This window comes from Manacus candei, unplaced genomic scaffold (assembly GCF_025592945.1).
Source record: "Manacus candei isolate 608988 ecotype Guabito, Panama unplaced genomic scaffold, ASM2559294v1 h1tg000002l, whole genome shotgun sequence".
Classification (NCBI taxonomy): Eukaryota; Metazoa; Chordata; class Aves; order Passeriformes; family Pipridae; genus Manacus; species Manacus candei.
In genome coordinates, this window is record NW_026138050.1 from 1,377,691 (window position 1) to 1,395,952 (window position 18,262).

Consider the following 18,262-nt stretch of genomic DNA (forward strand, 5'->3'; position numbering starts at 1 on the left):
GACAACACATGGCACTAAGCACCAACTAAGATATTTGGAGACCAGTTAATTCTATATAATTCTATTTCTTTATGTTTTGGGGTCACAGTCTGTGCTAAGATCTGGCTCCCATTTGCAATCACTGGAGAAATAAACCAGCTTCTTTAAATCATCAGCAAAGAATGATTCAATGGCTGGAAAGAGGGTTATAAAAACCTCTCTGCACAACAAAATAAATTAATCTGCACCCATGACTCACAGGCACCAGCAGGATGGTTCTCCAGAAGGATGAGGAGCTGGAAACAGGCTTTGGTGAAGTTTGTTTGAATACTGGCTTTCCAGCAATTCTTTGTGCTGCTTGTTAAAGGTGGGGACCCCAGGAGAGTGGGAATATCTTGTGTGATGATGTTGACATGGAACAGAGGAGGTTTTTTGGCATTTTACAGCTGTGGAAAGATGTGTTCCACCACTGGAAAAGTCATGGGATCAACAGAGATGCATTTGCAGGACATGGAATCACAGAATCATTTAGGTTGGAACAGACCTCCAAGACCACCAAGTCCAACCATCCCCCAGCACTGCCAAGGCCACCACTAACCAATGTCCCCATGTGGCTTTTAAATCTCTCCAGGGATGGGGACTCCACCCCTGCCCTGGGCAGCTGTGCCAGGGCTGGACAATCCTTTCCATGTAAAAATATTCCCAATATCCAACCCAACCCCCCCCGTCACAACTTGATGCTGGGCCATGGAAGGGCTGTTCTGACCTGCTGCCTGGTGCCGTGGGGGAAGGACAGGAGGCAGGAGTTAAGGACACCCAACCATTGCCAGAGGCTGGGATTGGGGTTGGGTTGGGTCATCCCACGGTGGATGCAGAGGACAGGGCTGGATCTGGCCTCCAGCTGGCACTTTGAAAAATATTTTGAAGGTTCCCTCCAGCCCAGGCCATTCTATGATGTCCTTACATGGGTTTTGATCCACAGAACTTCCTGGCTCTAGTTGTATACGGAGGATGAGACTGGCACGAGCTTCCAGTGCTGCTGGGAGTTCCCCTGGACTGTGAAGGGACACAGAACCTTCAGTGGTTTCCCCCTCAGACACCGATTATTGCAAATATCATCCGAGGGGCAGAAAAAGCCCCAGCTGAGGAGCTGCCAGTGCTGCTGCCTGCCTGGAAAACAGCCAGTGCTTCCCTTTGCCAGGAACATCACACCCTCACAGTAGGAAAAACACACTGCTGTGAACACACTTTGCAGGATCAGTCTTTGGGTCAGGTCCTTGGTGCTCCTGGACTGGTGGGAAGCAACATCAGCGACCAGAGCAGGAATCTGAGAGGTCCCAACTCCCTCCCTGCCAAGCCTCTGTGTCCCCAGAGTCCCGTGATGAGTAATGTCCCTCCCCATCCCAATTCCTCAGGTGTGTTTATGATCCTGTGCCCAGCCACGGTGTCATTTCACAGCCGAGTGACACTTAAGGCAGCACATCCCTGCCAGCAGCCTCCAGCTCATTTCATGCTAATTGCTCTCCAAAATTGGGTGATGCAGTTTGGACATAAAAACATTTTCAACAGTATCATTAATTCGGGGAACATTTCCTGGAGTAATTACAGCCATCATCCTCAGTCATTCCTAATTATTCCATGCAGCCCCACCCAAACACACTTCAGGGTTGATTAGCGAGACGTGTGTTCCCCCACTCCACGCTCAAGTGGGATAAATGGGGCTCTTTAGGAAAAAGTAAATATTACCTGTTGTATCCAATGATCCAAAACGTTGAAATCCTTCATTATCTGCTCCCAAACACTTAGCAAACCTATTACTTAATTTATTTGATGGCACAGATGTTGTTAACTGGGGCTGGTGTGGGATGAAAAAACGTCATGGGATCTTTTAATGATCTATTTGATGTGCTGCTTTGTCCTAAAATGATTGTTCATGGCTCAAAGAAAAGGAAGAACCAGTTTTAACTCAAATGACAAGGAATTCAGGGAAAAGTCAGCAGGTGTGAATGATAAAGATGCTCATCCAATCTTCCAGTCATAGGAAGATGCCAGGAATTTACTAGGAATTTCATCAGGAAGTGGAGTGAGAGGACAAGGGGGAATGGCTTCCCACTGCCAGAGGATGGGGATAGATGGGATACTGGGAAAGAATTCTTCCCTGTGAGGGTGGGGAGGCCCTGGCACAGGTTGCCCAGAGAAGCTGTGGCTGCCCCATCCCTGCAAGTGTCCAAGGCCAGGTTGGACGGGGCTTGGAGCAACCTGGGAATTGTGGAAGGTGTCCCTGCCCATGGCAGGGGTGGGACTGGGTGGGCTTTAAGGTTCCTCCAACCCAAACCATTCCAGGATTCTATGACAGTGACATCATCTCGGTCACTTAGTGGGAACCTGGGAGAAAAACAGGTGGTAGATCCTAAAGTCTGAAAACCTCTGTCTGTTCGTCTGTGCTGTGGCCAAGCAAGCTTTTATCCTTGTGTGGGTTTTTTTTTCCCTTCCAGAGGAACTTGGCTGCTCCTAATGCATTTTTCCACGCTCCTGGAGCACCCTCTCCTGTCCAAGGAGCCGCAATTCCCATCTCTGTGTCCCAGCCACACAGAGACCTTTAAACCACGGGCTCAGCCCACAGGGCAGGAGCAGGAACCTGGACACGTTTCCTCAGGTGTGTCAGTGTTAACTCAGCTCACCTGAACTCGCCCTGCACAGCTGGAACCTGGATACCGAGTGTGTGAGTCACAACCTGGAGCAAATAAAGGATTATTTACATTAGACCGAGCTCTCAACATGCTGTCAGAGCCCTTTTGTAGTCCCTCTCCAATGGATCCAAAATCCTAATTTCGATAGTGTTTCAAGTGCATTTTTTACCCCTTTTTTTTTTTTCTCCCAACCACACCCCGTGTACCCGAGGTAACAAACGCCTGGGTTATGACATTAAATCGAGGGGCAGAGCTGCAGGTCTGATGAATCCATGGAGGAGCTCTTTGCACCCCAGGGGAGGTGTCTGGCCTGGAAAAATCCCACAGGAATCAGCAGCCCACAGTCTCCACTGTCCCCGCAGTGCCAGCCCTGGGGGACACCGACCCCCTCACAGGGGTGGGCAGAACACCTGGGCCAGGCACACAGGGACGTGTGAAGGTTCAGGGCAACCAGGTGTGTTCAGGCAGGACCTGGGGACCCCAAATGGCCCCGAGGTCCTCCTCTCCGTCAGAGACACCATCGAGAGGGAGCCAGACCGGCCCTGCCAGGGGCGCTCCGGCCAGCGCATCTCTATGGTCACCGCGCCGCGTCTCTATGGCGGGGCGCTGGAGGCCCGAGCGGTGACGTCAGCGGCGTGGCGCTGCCGCCGCTGGGGGGCGGTTCTGGCAGCGCAGCTCTATGTCCCGGCCGCGCTGGGCGAGCGCGCCTCTCTATGGTGGTGCGGCGCTCTGGCCCGCGCTCGGTGGTGTGGGCGGGGCGGCGCGGGGCCGAGGCCGCCATGGCCGGCGCGGGGCCGGGCCCGGCCGAGGGGCCGTGTGTGCTGTGCTGCGGGGAGCTGGACGTGCTGGCGCTCGGCCGCTGCGAGCACCCCATCTGCTACCGCTGCTCCGTGCGGATGCGGGCGCTCTGCGGCGTCCGCTACTGCGCCGTGTGCCGGGAGGAGCTGCGGCAGGTGAGGCCGGGGCTGAGAGGGGAGCGGGGGGGCCTCGGCCGGGCCGGGCAGCGCTTCGGGCACGGGGCGGTCGGGAAAGGGCTGAGTGGGACCGACGGGGACGGAGCCCCGGGTTATCCGCCCTCCGCGCCGCTCCCGGGGCGCCGCCGCCGGTCGGGCGGGTGGGAAGCGAAATAATGAGAAAATGGAGTTTAAAGTGGATATTTTTTGGTTTTAAGTCAGCAGGGCTCGCTCTGCCAGCGCAGAATGGAGCCTCTGCTCCTTGTCCCAGGAAGCATCTGCTCTTAGGAGGGCTCGTGGAATCCTGGAATGGTTTGGGTTGGAAGGCACCTTAAAACCCATCCAGTCCCACCCCCTGCTATGGGCAGGGACACCTCCCACTAGCCCAGGTTGCTCCAAGCCCCGTCCAACCTGGCCTTGGACACTTGCAGGGATGGGGCAGCCACAGCTTCTCTGGGCAACCTGTTTCTGGATTTGTAACGTAGTTTTTACTGTAAGAACTGAAACTTTTCTTGTGTTTTTGTGTCTCAGCCTCTCTGGGCTGGGACAGGTAACTCCAGCTGTTCCCCAAGTGTTGCTGTTTCCCCCGTAATTCCCAGACTGGGAATGAGTGCTGGAGCAGTGGTAGGTGGCTCCTGAAGGATTTATACCTTGAACAGCTGCAGCCTCCGGAGTCCAGCAAGAGCAGGGAGGATCCCGGGCACGTGGCACAGATAATTCGGGAAGTGTTGTGGTGTTTTGTTCCCTGCCTTCCCGGGAGTTAAGAAAAGAAGAGACAGTGGTTTCCCAGTCAGACTCTGTGTAATTGAGTCCCTTGGAGACTCCAGGTTTCCCTGTGATCCCACAGGAAATGGGGAGGAGCTGAGTGCAGGGCTCCTGGCAGGCATCCCCTGTGGGAAGGCTTCGGTTGGTTGAGGGTATTTACTCTGGGTGCAGCTGTTGGAGCAAAACAGACCAGAAACGTTTCCTAATCTCGTTCAAAATCCAAAGGCCAGGCTGGTCCAATCCACGTTTCCCGGGCAGCTGATAAGGACAAGTCCCGTTGGCTTCCGTGACAGTGCCTGGGGGTGGTGACAGCTGGGGCTGGCACAGGGCAGGTCCCAGAGTTTGCCTGGAATCCCAGAGCCCCTGCAGGCTCCTTGGGATCCCAGAGCTCCCGCTGATCCCAGTGTTGTGTCCCACAGGTGGTTTTTGGGAGGAAGCTCCCGTCCTTCTCCTCCATAGCCCTTCATCAGCTGCAGCATGAGAAGAAATATGACATTTATTTCATGGATGGGGAGGTCTATGCCCTGTACAGGTGAGCTCTGGCCCCTCTCTGGCATGTGGCAGGAAGTGTTTGGGAGGGCAGGGTGCTGTGGTTTCCTGGGAATGGAGGTGCTGGGTACGTGAGTCACCTGCTGGGCACGTGTTTGGGCAGGTGAGAGGCTGGAGCAGGGCAGTGGAGGGAACACTCACAGCCTCTCAAGGCTGGAGTGCTGCAGCACAGCAGCTTTGCTCTGTCAGTAAAAGTCAGTTTTTGCACCTTCAGCAGCAGCAAACTTGCTGAAAACCTTTCCGTTCCTTGCATGGCTGCTGTGGAAATTGGTGAAGGCATAATTACTATTAATTGTATGTTAATATCTGCAGGTGCCAATAAAATTACTCTTATATTTATTGCTGGGCTAATTAAGGACTTACCCAGCCCAATTGTGCCAAGTATTATATGAAGAGCAATCTTGGCTTTTACAAAGATTTTATTCTGAATGAGAGAGAAAAAGGGTGAAGTGAAAAACCAATGGAGAGTAAAACTGTGGCATGAGCATCACTTTCCACAAGTATTTTTCATAATATGCTTAATTAGGAGGGTTTAAGATAATTAAAAGCACCTAAAAGGAAAGAAGTGTGAAAAAGATGAAGCCATGCAGGCATTGGAACCTTTTTCTTGGAGAATTGGGCATTATATCCACCCTGGTTTGGGCTGAGGATGTAACTTTGATACATTTACAATTTTACATGGTGTCATGTTTATGGAAATGAAGGAGTGGGAGTCTCCCACTGAGACCAGTGCTCTGGCAGAGTTGGAAACCCCTGTGGCGTGGACTTTTTTTGTGGTGTTTTTTCCCCCCTCCTTTTCTATTACAATTCTTTATCCCTTCCCACTGTATTCCTCGGTTTCTGACAGTGGAAAGTGTAATGAAACTGGGTGTGAATGTTGCAGGAACCAGCTGGATCTCCAGTAAGCACAGGGATTGTTACAGTCCTCAGTTTTAGGGACAGTGTCGTTCTTACACTGCTCAGCTCCTCTCCTGCAGTTGAAACATCATTGTAATTTGGTTCCATCCCACTCCTGACATAGGACAAAGTTCTTGGAATAAGCAGGACTCAAACCTCATTACAGATGCTGGAAGACCCATAAAGCTGGAGCCTTCTGCCAGGGACAGAATGCTTGTGTTTTGATGGAGGTCTCAGGGTGCTGGGAGGGAGCTGGCACATTTTTGGGAACTCTCTCCTCCCTTAGGAAGCTGCTGCAGCACGAGTGCTCCTTGTGCCCCGATGCCAAGCCCTTCAACACCTTTGCAGACCTGGAGCAGCACATGAGGAAGCAGCACGAGCTCTTCTGCTGCAAACTCTGTGTCAAACACCTAAAGGTGAGCTGGGCCTCTGCTGGGATGTGTGAGGAGGAGGAGACTTTCCCTCCATGACTTCCCAGAGTACCTGGGGAGCTGGGAAGAAAGGAGGTGGCTGAACAGCAGTTATTTTCGTTTCCTCTGCCTGCCTGCAGCGAGGCCAGTTGCTTTATTTGAAGTCTTTCAGCTTCCACAAACTGATTAATGAAGGAGGGCTGGAGGTTCTCCAGATTTTAAATTAAACCCCACGGTGGTGGTGCCACAGTTGGTGTGTGCCAGGTGAGCTGGAGTTTGCTGCCAGAAAGGATGGGATCCAGAAGGGAGCAGGTTGACCTGAGTGAACCCTGTAAGATTGGGAACAGATTTGACTCTTTCCTGTGGTTGTGCAGTCCCCGGAGCTGATGGAAGGGAGGGAGGGCAGGACCCCGGGGAGGTATTTCATGGTCAGTGTAGCCAGCACTGAGAGAGCTTGTTTGTCATTTTCTCTCCCAGAGAATTCACAAACAATATTAAAACTGTTGCTTTTTGATTTCAGAGTATTGTAGAGATTTTTGTTTCACTGAAAAAAATTCCACTGTTCCAAAGAGTTACTTGTACCCACTGAAAAGAAGCTCTTAAACTTGCAGAAGCTTCAGTCCATCAGCCCTGGCAAAGCTAAACAAACCTTTTCCCAGAGCAAGTTCCCAGGCCTTGTCTAGGCCAGAAATAAAGGATATTCTGTTGTCAAGGCTGGGTTGATCCTTTTGGCGTCTCCAGAACCTTCCTACCAAAATAGCTCACGTGTTAGTGGGGACAGAGGGTTGGCTTGTGATGCAGAATTTGTTCATCCAAGTGTCTACTCTGTAGCTATTTTGGGTGGTTGCTGTCTGAGGAAAGTAAAACAGCTCACTGGGGGTTTATGAGGCCTTTTAATTTGAGTATGCAAAATACTGTGTGCTCATAAATGCATACTTAGGATTTTCCTCCCCCAGAGATGATAATTTAAAGTTTGTTGCAGTATCAAAAAAAAAGTGAAAGGGGAAAAAAAGCTAATTAGATCAGTTTCCAGTGTACAAACTGAGAGAAATTCAAGTTGGATTTAATTTGGATCCATCACTCGAATTGAAATCACCGAACACTTTAGGTGTTGGTGGTCAAACTGCATCTTTTTGAAGCAAGTCTTTGACTCCCCCAAACGGACGAGTTGGGCACAACCCCGGCTGGTTCCTGCCCTCAGTCCACAAGAGGTGATGCGTTGTATCTGTCTGTCCATCCCTGCAGATTTTCACCTCTGAAAGGAAGTGGTACTCCAGGAAGGACCTGGCCCGGCACCGGATCCACGGGGACCCCGACGACACGTCCCACCGGGGGCACCCCCTGTGCAAGTTCTGCGACGAGCGGTACCTGGACAACGACGAGCTGCTCAAACACCTGCGCAGGGATCACTACTTCTGCCACTTCTGCGACTCCGACGGCGCTCAGGAGTACTACAGGTTGGGCCGAGCACGTCACTTACACGAGCTCTTTCTGTGCCCTAAACTGTGGGGGGAAAAAAATTGCCTGGGTCTGCTTTGGATTTTAGGGAAAGTAGTGTTTGACGACAGAGTGGAGGAATGGGAGCAGGTTGGCTGCAGTCTCTTGTTCCTCAGACAAACAGCCAAAATATTCACCTTGTGTCTAGTTCATGCCTTAAGGTTTTCTTCATTAACGTTAAGCGTGGAAGGTTGTGCTTTGCAGCCTGACAGCAGCTGTTTGGTGTGGTACCTCCAGAGGTGGACAGGGAGAGAGGAAATGGCCTCAAATTGCACCAGGGGAGGTGTAGACTGGACATTAGGAATGTTTCATCATGGAAAGGGTTATCAAGCATTGGAACAGGCTGCCCAGAGTGGTGGTGGAGTCCCCATCCCTGAAGTGTTCAACAAACATGTGGGTGTGGCAGTTGGGGACGCAGTGGTGGTGCTGGTTGATGGTTGGACTCAGGGATCTTAGAGGTCTTTTCCAACTTTAACAGTTCTGTAATTCCATGATTCTAATGCTCCAAAGTTCATGTGCAAAGGGGATAGGAGTAATTTTTTGTGTGAAATACGTGCCCTAAGCACAGCTGGGTGTGATGAGCACCCACCACTGGGTTTGGTTGGACATCTGGCCTGTGCCCTGTGGTCTGTGTGGGCCATACAGAAGGGCTTTCACTGGAAGGCTTCCCTGGGGATATAACAAAAACCAACCACCTGCATTTGTCATCAAAGAGTGGCCGTGTGCCACGGGAAGAAGGTGCTGGAGGGGTGTGAGCTCTGCGTTTTCCCCGCAGTGACTACGAGTACCTGCGGGAGCACTTCCGCGAGAAGCACTTCCTGTGCGAGGAGGGCCGGTGCAGCACGGAGCAGTTCACGCACGCCTTCCGCACCGAGATCGACTACAAGGCCCACAAGACAGCCTGTCACAGCAAGAGCAGGGCCGAGGCCCGGCAGAACCGCCACATCGACCTCCAGTTCACCTACACCCCCCGGCACCCCCGCAGGAACGAGGGTGAGCGGGGCACGGACGGAGCCCTTCCAGGGGCTGGGAAGGAATTCTTCCCTGGGGGAGCGTGGCACAGGTTGCCCAGAGAAGCTGTGGCTGCCCCATCCCTGAAGTGTCCAAGGCCAGGTTGGACGGGGTCTGGAGCAACCTGGGCTAGTGGAAGGTGTCCCTGCCCGTGGCATGGACTGGTTGAACCTTAAGTTCCCTTCCAACCCAAACCATTCCACTGCTCTGAGGGTTTTCAAGAACATCTGGTGAACATTTCATAGCCATGAAGAAGTTCTTCCTGTTCATCCTGGAACAGGACCTGACAGGTTGTAGAGGTTGAAGGTGACCAGAACTTAACCAGACCAGGCCCTGGGCAACCTGATGTGCTTTTGGGTTGGCCTTGCTTTGAGTGAGGGGCTGGAGCAGGTGACATCCAGAGGTCCCTTCCTACCTGAATTGCTATAGGATTTTTTTCCACCCGTGCATGGATCTAACAATGACACGTAATTTTAGGAAAAACTGCTGACTTAGTCATCAGAAAGAAATGAAGATAATTTGTTTGTATGAGTGTATTTTTGCAGGCAGAGTGTAATGGCCAGATTAGAGAAATAACTGAGAGTGATCAACCCTCCCTCCTGTTCAGGTGTTGTAGGTGCAGAGGACTATGAAGAGGTTGACAGGTACAACAGGCAAGGGAGGACGGGCAGGTTGAACGGCCGGGGCAGCCAACAGAACAGGAGAGGCAGCTGGAGGTACAAGAGGTGAGTAGCACAACATTGGGTGGAGTTTTACTCCTGTTCAGTGTTGTTTTTCACTTGCCAATTCACAATATTTTGGTGGATCTGTGGGAAGTGGGTACAAAATTTGGAGGCCTCCGTGGTGAATCTTTAGCTGGGAGTAGAATGAACTTCCAGTCCAAGTCCGTGTGCTGGCTACAAGCTTGGTCAACATGGAATTACTCTGTGTGATGTTTCAGCTCAGGAAGCAAACAATGTGATCCTCAGCTTGTGGGTTAAATAAACTCAGAACCCTAAATTAATTTCAGCAGCTGTTTTTATGTAAACTTCTCTAAGTAGGATATTCTGAAATAGGTGATGAGTCTGTGCAGGTTTAATGGAGTTTTTGGTCTGGGTAGTCATGAAATTCCTGTTCTAAGGACTGTGCTTTTCATTGAACTAACACATCTCTGTGTGGCCAGAGTGCTTGGGAAAAGGAAGAGGGGGAAATATTGAAATGAAATTTTGCATTTTCGTGTCTCTTCCTCCACACCAGACCTGGGTGCTTTATACATCCTGCACATCTTATTTTCTTCTTTTTCTCGCTGGATGGGCAGCTGGTTCATTACTGGTGATTCCAGTGGGGAAAAAGTCCATCCCAAAACACTCCTGTGTTGGTGTTGTGTGTAGATCGTGTGTGTGTTGGGAGTTCATGACCAGCTGTGTCTCCAAGAGTTCCCATGGCCTCCAAAAATGATTCCATACGTTTGAAAATGAACGGGAGAGACAGGTGTCCCCTTCGTCCTTGGTGCTGTCTCTCCGTGTTCATACCAATTCTGGCCTGGATCGTTATTCCCACACAGGGAACTTGGAAATGAAGGGGGGAATATTGCCTGGCTGGGGTGGACTGGAGTGGTGGGGCTGGTTGATCCTTCTCGGCAGGTGACAGCACAAGATCAGGGATGTCACCAGAGCTGGCACCGGCGAGGTGAGAACTGGAGCGAGGCAGCTGCTCCCTGCTCCTTGCTGTTTGACCAAGGACATGTGTCCTGTCCTGCAGGGAAGAAGAAGACAGGGATGTTGCAGCAGCAGTCAGGGCGTCTGTGGCAGCCAAACGGCAGGAAGAGAAGAAAAGGGTGGAGGACAAAGAGGACGGCGGCAGCAGCAGAGGGAAGAAGGAGGATTTGAGGGATCCCGACGTGCTCGGCTCCAAACGTGTGCCAAAGGCTCCGAACGATGTGGCAGGTGAGTGTGGAACAGGTTCTGCAGCTGCAGGGAGCAGGGATGGGGCTGCACATCAGCCTGGCACAAGTGGGAATCACTGTGCCTTGCTCCCAAGAGCTGCTGGATGTGGATGGAGCTCTGCAGAACCTTAAATCACTGACAGGGATTTGCAGTGGGACGTGTCCCAGCAGGCTGGGCTCCTGCAGCAGGTTAGACCCGAGGTGGAGCTGGGTAGAAATATCAAATGCAGGTAACATACAACATGAGGTGATGGTACATCCAAATCAAGATAACCCAAGAAGGTAATATTTCCCACTCAAGCAGGAAGAACTGATTTTTGGGATGCTTGAGCTGAGTTTCCCCTTTTTTGAGAGCAAGTTATTCCCAGTAGAAGTTTGTAACTGGTGAAAGCAAACCTGACTCAGGTCCAGTTTGGGGCCCATAAACACAATGCAGTGCTGTTTTGATATTACTGTTCGTCCAAATCCATTTTCCACTGTTTTATTGCTCCTGCAACAAGATTTTCACTTAAAGATTTTATGGAACTTCCTTAGGAACTGGGAGCTCTGTGTGGTTAATGAGTACAGCTCATCTGGGGGGCTGGGCAGGGTTATCCCTTCCACCTTTTGCTGTTTGTGTGTCACAGCCATTACCAATCTGTCCCTGTACTCTGCAGCACAGAACTGGGATTTTAAGGCACATTAAACTGGGAATGAGCTGTGTTTCAGTGTAAAACCACTGCCCAGGAACTAATTGCTGAGCAGTTTGGGCAGAGGTGCGAGGGGCTGCTCAGGGGAGCAGCTTTCCAGGTGAAGAAGCTTTGGCATAAATCAGTTGGAGCATGGAGGCTCTGCTGAACATCCTGACCCTGTGCAGGCAGCTGAGTGGCAACCTCAGGGCAAGACTGGGGGCATTGGCATCTCAGTTTCTAGAAGGTTCCCTCACTAAGTACTTCCCCTCCATGTTTTTACTCACTTAAAGTATCATGAATTTCCTGTATGCCATGACATAATGGTGAATGCATTTAATTGAAGGAAATAGTGATGCATGGATTTAAATCGTTCTGGAATGTCAGTTAATGGCATCATCAGCTGCTGAAAATAGGACTTGGTAATGCTGCTGTTGTGTTCACTGGTAGCCCCCACTCTGCAATGAATGGGCTTGAGTTGAAAACATTTCTTTGCTCTTTTTGTCACTCTTCCAAAAGAAGCAGCTGCTAATGGTGCTCTCAGCCAAGACGACTTTCCAGCAATTGGCTCGCCAGCAGGACCTCTCCAAGGGTAAGTTTGTGCAGGGCTGCAGCAGTGAGAAAGCAGATTTAGAAGTTTATTTATGTCCTGCATTTCTGTGGAAAATAATATTGGGAGATTGATCTCTCAGTGCCTCCCTTGCCCATCCCCTCCTGCCTCGAGCTGTTTCTGTGCTGCTCACCTGTGGCACCAGCTGTTGCTGCAGCTCATGGCTTGGTCTTGGAATCATAGAATCATGGAATATCCTGAGCTGGAAGGGACCCAAAAGGATCATCAAGTCCAGCTCCTGGCTCTGCCCAGGACAGCCCAACAATCCCACCATGTCCCTGAGAGCGTTGCCTTTGCAGGATGTGGCAGCTCGAATGCGCCTGTACCAGCTCTGGTCAAGGTGAGGGGTGCTGAGACAGTGCTGATAACACAGCAAGGCTGGTGGCACTTCTTGAGGAGACCCATTGCAGGTGCAGTTGGTAACCCTGAGTGCATTTGTGTCCTGTTAAAGCTGGGTCACTTGTGCCACCCTTAGTAACAGTTTGAGGAAGGGTGTGGAGAGTTGCGGGGCTCGTGTTGCCCGTTGGGGTTGTGCTGTCGTACCAGGGTAACCCCAACCTCTCCCTTCCTCACAGCTCTGCCCAGCCAGCTCTGGTTAAGCTTAAAGAAGAAGATTTCCCAAGCCTGTCATCCTCTGCAGCTCCCACCATCTCGTCTGGGATGTCTCTGACATACACAGCGACTGCAAAGAAAGTGGCCTTCCAAGAGGAGGACTTCCCAGCCCTGGTGTCCAAAATGAAGCCCAACAATAAGACAGTCACTAACATCACATCTGCATGGAACAACGGTTCCAGCAAAAACGTGGTCAAAGCCATCACCAACCCCTGTGTCAGCCAGCCAGCCAAAAAACCATCCTTGAACACCTCGAAGGGAAGTAAGAAGAGCAATAAACTCTGTGAGTCGGACGACGAAGACGGCGGCGGTGGCCTGACCACCCAGGAGATCCGGAACACGCCGACCATGTTCGACGTCTCGTCCTTGCTGGCGGCTTCTACCTCACAGACTTTTACGAAAGTGGGCAAGAAAAAGAAGGTGGGGGTTGAGAAGCAGAGGCCGTCGTCCCCACGCCCGTCCCCGGACACGGCGTTCCCCAGGCCATGCGCGGAAAAGCCCCCGGAAGCAGAGCAGCCCTCCAGGGTGTTCCCTGCTCCCCACGGCCCCGACAGACCCACAGCTGTCATGAATGGTCACTCGGAAAAGTCCTCAGCGGTCTGTGGTACACCCAAAGAGCCCCCCGGCCTTAAAAAGCCCACAGTGACTAACAAATGCCCTTTACCTCAGGAAGACTTCCCAGCTCTTGGGAGCTCAGGATCAGCCAGGATGCCCCCGCCACCAGGTAAGCACAGAGGGAGTCACAGAATCCTGGAATGGTTTGGGTTGGGAGGGGTCTTAAAGATCATCTCATTTCACCTCCCTGCCATGGGCAGGGACACCTTCCACTAACCCAGGTTGCTCCAAGCCCCATCCAACCTGGCCTTGGATGCTTCCAGGGATGAGGAAGCACAGCCAGCTTTGCTTGGAAGTGACTTAGAGAAACATGGCCCGTGGATGTGCTGGTTTTCACCTGTCCCTGCTCTTCTTCTTGGAGCTGTTGTGCTTGGGAGGCTGCTGTGGGTAAAGGGAATCTGGCAGTGTCCTGACACTCCTCAGTCGGCTGACACTCCTCAGTCGGCTTCCTTGGCTGCTTCCTCCCATGTCTGCAGAGGTTTCCTGCCCTGCTTTTAGCCATGACGTTGTAAAAGTGGAGAGACAGCAACAAGCATGACTTGGAGTGGTTTTAATGGAGGTGGCACCGCTGTTCGTGCTGCTCTGCAGCTCCTGCTGGGGGAGAGGTCAGGCCTGGTGCTGCTGTGCCTCCTCAGGTGATTTCTGTTCACTTTAATAATGCAGAAGTGTTTTTCATTGTGACTTTGAGTGGGTTTTAAAAACTATTTTCCATTGAAAAAGTAAATGAATAATTAAAGCGCTTTCTGCGTAGAGGAACATCAGCCACCCTGAAGTGCTTCTTGAAGATTTCCGCCTCTGATTTTTAGGTTTTCTCCAATAGAGTCATGTCTGCACTGCAGATTCTTCTTGGTGCTTCTGCAGAGTGTGGCAGACACTGGTGTGAGTTTTAGCTGGAGGGGGGTGTGTGTGTTCTAACTCCTGCCCCTTCCCTGTTCCCCCCAGGCTTTAACTCCGTGGTGCTGTTGAAGAACCCTCCTCCGCCTCCGGGCCTGTCGGTGCCTGTCAGCAAACCCCCCCCGGGCTTCGCTGTCATTCCATCCACCAACATCTCTGAACCTGTCACTACAGCTCTGAAAGAGTGAGTAAATAACTCCTGGGAGTGAGTTATGTCCCACAGTGCACCTCAGTTCTGTCAGGTGGGCTTCAAACAGCGCAGGGAACACTCGGGGTTACTCTGAGCGGGGCCAGCTGGGTGAAGATTCCTATTGGGAAGTCCTGGGGTGTTTGTGGGCTGGATTCAGGAGAGTTGTGTAAAAGAAAACAGCCCTGTGTAGCTGCAGCTGAGGAAGTGAAAACCTGTGCAGTGTGGCTGCTCCGACTTTGGTCTATTTTAGATTTATTTGGGAATCTGCAGCTTCAACATATTCCTTCACCTTCCCATCGATTCTGTCGGAGTCCCAGCAGCAAAGTGCTGAGGCGTGTTCTCCTTGGTGACCTTCACTACCCTGATCTTCCCAGTAGCTGCTCTCTGGTCTTTCTGGGGTAGAAAGAGGAGTTTGTGAGAAAAGGGGAGGGGAAACTGTGCCAGTTTAATACAGGACCTGCATTATCTGTCGGTTTATTGGTGGTGTGGTCTTTGCCCACGTCTTTTTAGTGAACTCCCCTTACAAAGCAGCTCGTCAAGACCGTGTTAAATTTGGATTTTACATATTCTGTCTATGTAAAGCTGGAATCTGATACAGAAATCCCATATTTTATCCTGGCAAGACAGCTGTGTGCAGCTCACAGTAATGCATGTGGAGCTGGGTGGAGGAAGGACATGCAGCCTGTAAACCAGAACAGCCTTGGGATTTATGTCCCAGGGCACTTTGCTGTGACACAAACCAACGTCAGAGTCACTTTTGGTGTTTCCCAATGCAGGCCAAAACCCTGTCATGGATCATACTTGATACCTGAGAACTTCCAGCAGAGGAACATCCAGCTCATACAATCCATTAAAGAATTTCTTCAAAGCGACGAGTCCAAGTTCAATAAATTTAAAACTCATTCTGGGCAGTTCAGGCAGGTGAGTGGGTTCCCAAAACCTCCCTCTCTGGGAGACCTGAATCCCAGTGGGGTTTTTGAAGAGATCTGTGTATTTCTAATGCTCCCCCCGTGCTGTTGCCTGCAGGGTGTGATCTCTGCAGCACAGTACTACAAGAGCTGCCGAGAGCTGCTGGGGGAGAACTTCAAGAAGATTTTTAAGGAGTTGTTGGTGCTGCTGCCGGACACGGTGAAGCAGCAGGAACTGCTCTCTGCTCACAACGACTTCCGAGTCAAGGAGAAACAAAGCTCCAACAGGCCCAAAAAGAACAAAAAGAACGTTTGGCAGGTGGACTCCCCCGCAGACCTCGACTGCTGCATCTGCCCCACGTGTAAGCAAGTGCTGACTCAGCAGGACGTGGTCACCCACAAAGCTTTGCATATTGAGGATGAGGAGTTCCCTTCCTTGCAGGCAATCAGCAGGATCATCAGTTAGCTTTCCCGAGGGCCCACACACCAGGCTCTGGCTCTGGAGATGCACTTTTGGAATGAGGTTTGGCAACATAGAGTGGCTGAGGGCCGGTGCCAGTTGAGTCAGTGAGGAGCAGGTAATCTGGGGAGCCCTCTCGAGGCAAAGGGATCATGGGAATGTGCTGGAGCTCATCCCTCCTGCAGTCTGAGCTCCCAAAATCTGGGGTAGGGTTAGGCTGAGCCGCAGGGTGGGCAGGCAGGGGCTCCTTCCTCCTGGAACATGCAATAGCTGGGAATCCTTTCTGATCTGCAGACTGACAGGGGACACAATAGGGGAATAAGCATCTGGTTTGGGGGTTTCTTTCTGGTTTTGGGGTGGGGGAAGATTAGGGAATCACTGAAATGAACAGAAGCGGCTTCCCTTATAACATTCTGATTTTTTTGTGCTATTTCAGTGAAGATCACACTAGTCAGGGGTACAAAAGTGCAGGAAAGATGCTGCTCACTGGTGTGACCAGGAGCGCTGCAAACACTGGGCTGCAGAGTTTCCTGTCTGCAAACAGAGTCCATTCTGCTGCTTGAAGAATTGGGCTGGTCTGTGCAAGATTTGAAGTTGCCTCTGACCTTTTCTGTAACATGTTCTTTCAAGAAACTGATTTTGTAGCCCTGCATGTACAGTAACAGCATTAAGGCTTTACTCTGTGTAAAGCACATGGGAATTTTATTTAATGACTGCCATGTTTCTAATTTCTTGGTTGTATTACTGGTGGGAGCTCCCAACAGCATCCTGGGACATTAAATGCTGCTGATCACTGACCATGTTTTCTGCAGTGCCTTTAAGTGCATTTCTCTGACACCTGCACCTCCCTCGGTGACACCAGGCTGATGTAGCTTTGCTCATGTTTTTTGGCATCCCCAAGTTCCACCTCCTCAGAGGAAGAGGGGGAATCTCTTCATCCTGTGAGGTGACTCCTCCAGCAGCAGCTCTGAGGTGCTGGAGTGCCAAGAGCCCTCCCTGCCGTGCACTTCCATGGCTGTAGTTCAGTGTCTGACCCCTCCCATCTCCAGGTTTAGTTATTTTTAACATGTAGGAATAAAGCTGAAATTAATTTATGTAATTTTTAGTGACAAAACACAGCTTTTCTAGAGGCATCATTTCCATGAAATCAAGCTCAGAGTTAGTCCTGCTACAGCCACTTTTCCTTGCCTTACGAGTTATTTTTGCTTGCTCAGGCTGCAAAGTGCTTTGGGTTTCTTTTCTGGGTATTTAAGACTCTTTTGAACACCTGAACGTGTTGTATTTGGCCCCAAACGGGGCTGGGGAGGATGATTTACCTGCATGGCTGTTCATACACTGCATGAGCACATGAAGAGTCGGGACATGTCCCTGTTGCTGCCTCAGGTGGGACCCTGGATCCGAGCGGGACGCGATGCCCGAGGCACGGCCACCCCACAGGGCTGGGGGGATGTGGGGGGTGCCAGCTGCCCCCACCACTTCAGTCAGCTCCTCTCCCATCTTTGGTTTGTAAAGTTCAGGGGGCTGAGATGCATCTTCCCTGCAGCAGGATCTTCCCTCTTCCCTTGGTTTTCACTCTTTCTCTGTCAGCAGCTCCCTGGTTCCCTGGGCTGGTGCTGCTGGGAGTTCCCTCGAGGCTCTGGATCTCCAGGGCCTGCTCTTGCAGTTTCCTTGTTTCTTGTGCTCACCTGATTAAATAAAGTTATTACCAAATTTTTTTTTCTATTCATTTTTAACTCTTTATTGAAAATAAGTTGCAGTTGGTTACACGGACACCGAAAATACAGGATCACAGATTGTTCTCTGAAAAGATATTTTTATATATATAATATATACAAAATTGTAAACATTTTAAACTTATTTCCATACACAGTCCACTTTATACTACACTGCACAGAGGTTAAGTGACAACTGCAACTCCTGGAAGCGTCTGCTCGGACAGAGGTATCTGCAAAGAAACTGAACTTCCCAAACCACAGTTGGGAGCTGTTGGAGATTAAAACTCTTAAAGGATCTGAGGTTTAAATGTGTATTGCAACAAAATCCAGGCAGCTGAACTTGGGTTTCAAGTCGAGACAGTGAAGGCTGTTTCTGAGCCTCACTGGGGTGGGAGAGGCTCTCGTGACACACAGAGGATCAAAATGCAGCTGAGAATGGGACAAGGGGGGACCAGAGCGGGACCAGAGCCACCTGCTTGGGGACAGCACGGGCTGAGAGGAGTCTATGAATATGTACAGCAGCTTTCACTGAGAGAAATGGCCATTCCACAAAATAATGATGGGATTTGCTATGGAACAGACGGTGAGCAGGGTTAGTGGGAGCTCAGAGCAGCTCAGGAGCAGCACTGTGCCGTTCTGAGGGGCTGGTGATGGGCAGGGGAGGGTACAAAGTACCCTGTAAGGAACTGATGGACAGCAGGAAAGAAATGCTGGGGGTGTCACTTGCTGTTGTGGCAGGAACTGATCCCACAGTGTCCAGGCACAGCTGGTTGGCGTGGCATAAAGGGAGGGATCTGCTCTTGGGGTCTGCTCCAGCCCCCTGAGACACAGAAGCAGGTAATGGGGGGGATATTTTTACTAAATATCACTTAAGCAAAGCTTCCACCTTGCTAGGAACAGCTTAAAATGCTGACA

At 51.0% G+C, this 18,262-nt stretch overlaps 1 protein-coding gene across 2 annotated transcripts; it reads left to right on the forward strand.

The window, feature by feature from the left end:
* The first annotated feature begins 3,382 nt into the window (after positions 1–3,382).
* Positions 3,383–17,342, forward strand: ZNF598 (zinc finger protein 598, E3 ubiquitin ligase). Of its 2 annotated transcripts, none has more exons than XM_051777961.1 (12): positions 3,383–3,622; positions 4,807–4,919; positions 6,120–6,249; positions 7,489–7,700; positions 8,516–8,733; positions 9,359–9,476; positions 10,492–10,676; positions 11,863–11,935; positions 12,529–13,289; positions 14,123–14,258; positions 15,041–15,185; positions 15,291–17,342. In XM_051777961.1, the coding sequence occupies exons 1-12, from the start codon at positions 3,383–3,385 to the stop codon at positions 15,636–15,638; spliced, it is 2,679 nt and encodes an 892-aa protein (XP_051633921.1). In that variant the 3' UTR covers positions 15,639–17,342. The 2 variants fall into 2 exon arrangements, with proteins under 2 accessions (XP_051633921.1, XP_051633931.1); XM_051777971.1 differs by having other exon boundaries at positions 11,866–11,935.
* The last annotated feature ends 920 nt before the right edge of the window (positions 17,343–18,262 follow it).

Bases quoted from the DNA above. Each gene is read 5' to 3' on its own strand.
- ZNF598 (XM_051777961.1), top strand. From the start codon at position 3,383: ATGGTGGTGCGGCGCTCTGGCCCGCGCTCGGTGGTGTGGGCGGGGCGG. The intron at 3,623-4,806 runs GTGAGGCCGGGG...TGTGTCCCACAG, and splicing joins GCCGGGAGGAGCTGCGGCAG to GTGGTTTTTGGGAGGAAGCT. The intron at 4,920-6,119 runs GTGAGCTCTGGC...CTCCTCCCTTAG, and splicing joins GAGGTCTATGCCCTGTACAG to GAAGCTGCTGCAGCACGAGT.